Source organism: Asparagus officinalis, chromosome 5 (genome assembly GCF_001876935.1).
Source record: "Asparagus officinalis chromosome 5, Aspof.V1, whole genome shotgun sequence".
NCBI lineage: Eukaryota > Viridiplantae > Streptophyta > Magnoliopsida > Asparagales > Asparagaceae > Asparagus > Asparagus officinalis.
Window position 1 is genome coordinate 112,700,440 of NC_033798.1, and position 5,321 is coordinate 112,705,760.

The 5,321-nt window shown below is 37.2% G+C and overlaps 1 protein-coding gene across 1 annotated transcript in view; it reads left to right on the forward strand.

Annotated features, from left to right (window-relative positions):
• LOC109842401 (TPR repeat-containing thioredoxin TTL1-like) overlaps window positions 1-3,714 on the forward strand; it is an 11,782-nt gene extending 8,068 nt beyond the window's left edge. Inside the window, exons 4-10 of the mRNA XM_020411281.1 lie at window positions 1-57; window positions 540-732; window positions 821-1,005; window positions 1,501-1,834; window positions 1,935-2,139; window positions 2,605-2,711; window positions 2,804-3,714. The exon at window positions 1-57 is cut by the window's left edge and continues 403 nt beyond it. Coding sequence (XP_020266870.1) covers window positions 1-57; window positions 540-732; window positions 821-1,005; window positions 1,501-1,834; window positions 1,935-2,139; window positions 2,605-2,711; window positions 2,804-2,956 — 1,234 coding nt within the window. The 3' untranslated portion in view covers window positions 2,957-3,714. The remainder of the gene's footprint in view (window positions 58-539; window positions 733-820; window positions 1,006-1,500; window positions 1,835-1,934; window positions 2,140-2,604; window positions 2,712-2,803) is intronic.

The window sequence follows — 5,321 nt, forward strand, 5'->3', positions numbered from 1 at the left end:
GAGGTTGGATTCCGGGTACAGCCGGGCCCACCATCGGCTTGCGTCATTGCATTTGAGGTGAGATCAGCGGTACCAAAATCTCTGTTTTCGTTTAAATTTTGGTAAAAGATTGAATCTTTGATTGCTAGGGTGGTAGATCTCTTGAAATTTTGACGTGCATTGTGTTTGTTTGTAGTGATTGCTGATTGTTGGCAATCTCGTCAGTGTGTTGATGTGAGAGTGGGTGATACTGTGGCATTAGTTGTACCTTTGGTATTGGAGTGAGGGTGGAGTTTGTCTAGGACATAGGGCTTTTTTGCGGTTGTATAGATGTTATTATTGCAGTCTATTGATATTGTTCTTGCTTTGAATGGACAAAAGGTAAGCATATCAGTTTTGGGATTATTAGTTGATTCAACAAGATCGACATATAACTATGAATCGTATATGTAATTTAATCATTGAATTTCTAAGAATGGAGCTCGTGGAAAAATCAGTTTTCGCTTTTGGCATGCAATGATATTTCTACGCTGCATTGTGTAAATCCTCTCTGACCGCAGGTTAGGGCAGGTCGAGAATGCGAAGAAACATCTTTTCTTGGTCGGGCAGTCTGATCCTGTCGAGTTGCAAAAGTTGCAATCAGTAGAGAGGCATTTGGGAAGATGTGGTGAATTGAGGAAGATTGGGGATTGGAAGAGTACTCTAAGGGAAGCTGATGCTGCAATTGCGGCAGGAGCTGACTCTTGTGCTATGGTAAAATTTCAAACTCTGTGCTTTAGAAGCTGTCATTTAATATGAGGGATAATTGGAAAATAGTCTTGAAATGAGTTGCATCTTGCAGCTTGTTGTCTCGAGAGCTGAAGCACTTTTAAAGCTCCACCTGCTGGATGAAGCAGAGTCAGCGCTATCAAGCCTATCCAAAATTGAGTGTTCATCACCATCTGGGTCTCAGTCCAAGTTCTTCGGTATGATTTCGGATTCGTATATGTACATTGTTCGAGCCCAAGTTGAAATGGCTATGGGAAGGTGAGTGAGATCATCGATTTCATATCCCATAGGGTAGTACTCAAGAGTATTTGTTGACCTACACTAATATTCATAGGATCTAATATGTGGATACTATAGATACAAAGTTAAATTTTGGACTTTCAGATTGAAAAATCCCTACTGTTGGTATATGAAGTAATCCTCAAAACTCTTTGAAACCAAAATTTCCAATGATTTTGACACGTCTTGAATCCTGTATTAGTGGATCCATATTATATAATTTTATGTAAATTTCAGAACTCTGATTTTAACTTAAGATGCATGATTAAAACATGGTCAAATTATCCTAGATTTTATTTCTAAGCAGTTGGTCTTTAGTCGATCACATCAAATGACATGGATTTTCAATTTATAAATCCAAATTCTAAAGTTGGATTTATAGTATCCTCATCATAGATACTATTAACAATTGCTGAGCTCAACTCCAAGAGTTTATCGGATAAATGACGGGTGAATGTTTTAATTATTTCACAGGTTTGATAAAGCAGTTGAAGCTGCAGAGAAGGCAAGGCTAATTGATTCAAGGAGTGGAGAAGTAACATCAATTGTTAACACTGTGAAGTCAGTAGCCAGGGCTCGCAACCAGGGGTATGAATTCTTCAATTCTGGGAACTTTGCAGAGGCCTCAACAGCTTATGGTGAAGGGCTCAAGTATGATCCCTTGAACCCAGTGCTCTATTGTAATAGAGCGGTTTGCAGATCAAAGCTTGGCCAGTGGGAGAGATCGATTGAGGATTGTAATGAAGCCCTTAGAATCCGTCCTAGATACTCCAAAGCTCTTTCAAGACGTGCTGCCTCTTATGCCAAGGTGAATAGCTGTATTCCTTTATTATTATTATTATTTATATCCTCTCAGATCTCAAATAACTGTTTGGATGAATTATTCTGTACTCTTTTCTGATGATTAGCTTGAGAGATGGGCTGAAGCAGTGAGAGATTATGAGGTTTTGAGAAAGGAGCTTCCAAATGACAAGGAAGTTGCTGAATCCTTATTTCATGCTCAAGTTGCACTGAAGACATCTCGAGGAGAGGAGGTCTCTAATATGAAATTTGGTGGTGAGGTTGAGGAAATCACTGGTGTGGAGCAATTCCAAGCAGCGGTATCTCTAACAGGTAACTTTTCCCTGGTTGAAATTGTCTTTGATTTAATATTTGTTTCTCATCGTTCATCAATTACTATCTAAACGATCTTGGTTGGTATATACACTATCAAAATTCTTTGTGTAGCCAACTAGGAAATCAATGTGCTTATATGCACACTGATTTTATTTGTCCATCTTTTCAGTGAATTTTGTGCTTATTTTTGTCCGATTGATCACAATTGCTGACCAAATTTACGATCCTGTTCAGGGGTTTCAGTTTATCTTGTTCATGGCTGCATCAGGCCAACATTATTTCATAATTCGCCTATATGCACATTGACTCTTTCTTCATCTGTTCTATGCATTCGATCCTTTTTTTTCTGCCTAGTGGTGTGTACATGATTGATGATTTTTTTCTGCCTAGTGCGTACATGATTGATGATTTTTTTCTGCCTACTGCGTACATGATTGATGACCAAGTTACAATCTTCTTCAGGGGTTTCGGTTGTTTTTTTCATGGCATCATCAAGCCAGCATTGTTCCAAAATAAGCCCATTTGTCGATACACTTTGTGCTAGATATCCATCTCTCAATTTTCTTAAGGTGAGTTCATGACATGAACCAACTTGCATCGAAATAAATCTTTCTAGAGACTTTATACGCATTTATACTTACCCTTGTGTTCTTATTAATAGGTTGATATAAACGAAAGTCAGACCGTCGCCAGAGCAGAGAACGTGAGGACTGTGCCCACATTCAAGATCTATAAGAATGGAGCGAGAGTGAAGGAGATGATCTGCCCCAGCCAACAAGTTCTAGAATTTTCGGTGAGGCACTATGGTCTCTAAATGAGGATACATTCAATACAAGCGAAAAAAATTAGATCGAATCGAAAACCCTTGTTCATCACCAAAATTCATTGAATTGTCAGTTCCCACCATAAACCGGCCTGCACAATAATCCATTTATATAGCAGAGAAGCAAAAACCCAGAGGGGATGGAGAATAGACCGACCCAGCTCCCCTGCCCCCGGCCCCCCACCCCCCAAAATTCCCCTTTTATTTTATTTTATTTTTCACTTGTGCCTTATTATTTCTTTATTTCTTTTTGTTCTAGTATGGCCTCTATTTTCAACCATTTCCACCTCATTTCTTGAATAGCCTTAGCCCTTTTTAGGAGGTAGCCTTGTCTTCTTATATACCGGACTCATCATTCTCATCTTGGCCTTGAATTTGTAATTTTAGTTTAGTTCTGTAGTTATATTGAGAGAGGGAGGGAGATGGCTGGTTGAGATTTATTACGTGTATATACACTATATACAAAGAGCATTGGAAGCCATTGGTTGGATGGATATCTTTGGATGAGAGAGAGAGAGAGAGCGGTGAGAGAGATTTTGCTGCTGGTGGTGGTTCTACTGATATATGCTATCATTCTTATGAATAAAAAAACTTCAAATTCTTTTAGTTGGGCCTCTGTTTTGACATTTTCTGTAAACATTCATCACTGTAGTTCACATCATTATTAGCTCAAATGTGCATTATAATTTTTTGTTCCTTGTGCCATACTACTATTCTAATTGCAATATTATGTATGTTTTATCTTCACAGAGCTGCGCTTTATAAAACTGGCTACAATTCATTTGAGTGCATAGGGTTTTCTCATCCATCTATAACTTTTTCCTTTCTGCTGATATTTCTCTGAGATCATTTTGATCAAAATTAAGGTGCTTTTATGTGCATCACTCTCACAAATCTCAAAGTAAATTGAGATCAAGTGATAAAAAGTTAAGCAGAGCTTCTATCCACTTAATCCACTTAAGAAAATTGTAGCTCTATGTCATGTTATGTATATTTTATTGTCGTAGATGTGTACTTCATAAAATTGGTGCGTAAGTTTGTTTGGGTGAGAGATCCTACGGCTTACTTTGTGGGGTACTTTATAGCGTAAAAAAGCCGCTCTTGCCATGAATTTGTGGGGTCAGGGCATGAGAAAAGAGGTTGTAGATAACAGAGTGGAGGTCCTTTAAATGTATGGCTGGCCGTTTTGCTTGGGGTGGTTGCGTGCATTCATTACCTGAAAAAACAGTGACGAGTAGATTGCAAGAGTTAAGAGCATGCTTCGAAAATGGTAAGAGGTATTTGACAAATGATTTATTTTGACTTATAATCCACCAAATAACAAGCAAGCAATGTGTCTTAATTTATTTTTTGGTGGATTATGAGCTATGATGTTTGACTAAGTAAAAGGTAATTATAATATTTATGATTTCACAAAATCCAAGACCCCATTTTATAATCCACCACCAATTCGATGTCACTTTTTTTTTATCATTTTGACAATAAAAATGATTATAATTTATTTGTGGATTATAATAAAAATGCTCAAAGTAGTGCGGCATTGTGCTAGGAGACACAATAATGTTAGGCTCCTTGATGATTGCACTGAAAGGTTACAGAGTTTCTGTAGATCTCATTATTTTATGTTTGTAGTGTAAGAATAGTAGTTTTTAGTTAACATTTTCCTTTTGTGCTTGTACTTTTAGTTAGTCATTTTCCCTTTGTCGGTCGCTGCTTGGAATTGAAGTATTTAAGGGGCTTTAAAAGCAAAATAGATTATAAAAACTGGCAATACGTGGAAAGCATTGATGCCTCTGTTTCAGCATTTAGCCCCTTTCTCGGCCTATATTGGTATCATATATATAGCTTTCGTGGGTCCCAAAATGCTACTCTTTGTTAGAGAAATCTAGCCCGTTCTTTGGATTAGTCTTCATTTTTAATCAATAGAAATCTGTCTTGAACCCTTGAGGGGTCTTTGAAACTTTATGTTGAGGGGCTTACAACCCCTTCCCTTTTTTAATTGCTTCTGTGTCTTTTGGAAGGAAATCATCTCTCTTATTTCATGTGTTGTGTGGTGGAGCAGAAGCCATTATAGCTGGTATGACTCTTATATTTTCTCTTCTGACACGCTAGCACAAGCCAACTGGCCTCATATCACAAGTTAACAAATAAAAAGGTAAATTACACACGCACAAAAAAGACACTGATTTTTTATGTTTTACATGAAACCTTTCTAATTTTTATAAATTAGAGGAGTTCCTTTAATTTGGGAAAGAACGTATTGTGAAATTCATTAGCAACCTATTTTGTTTTTTATATTTTTCTATTTGATCTTTAAAAACACAAATTTCATCGAAGTCTAGTTGATTCAGATTCT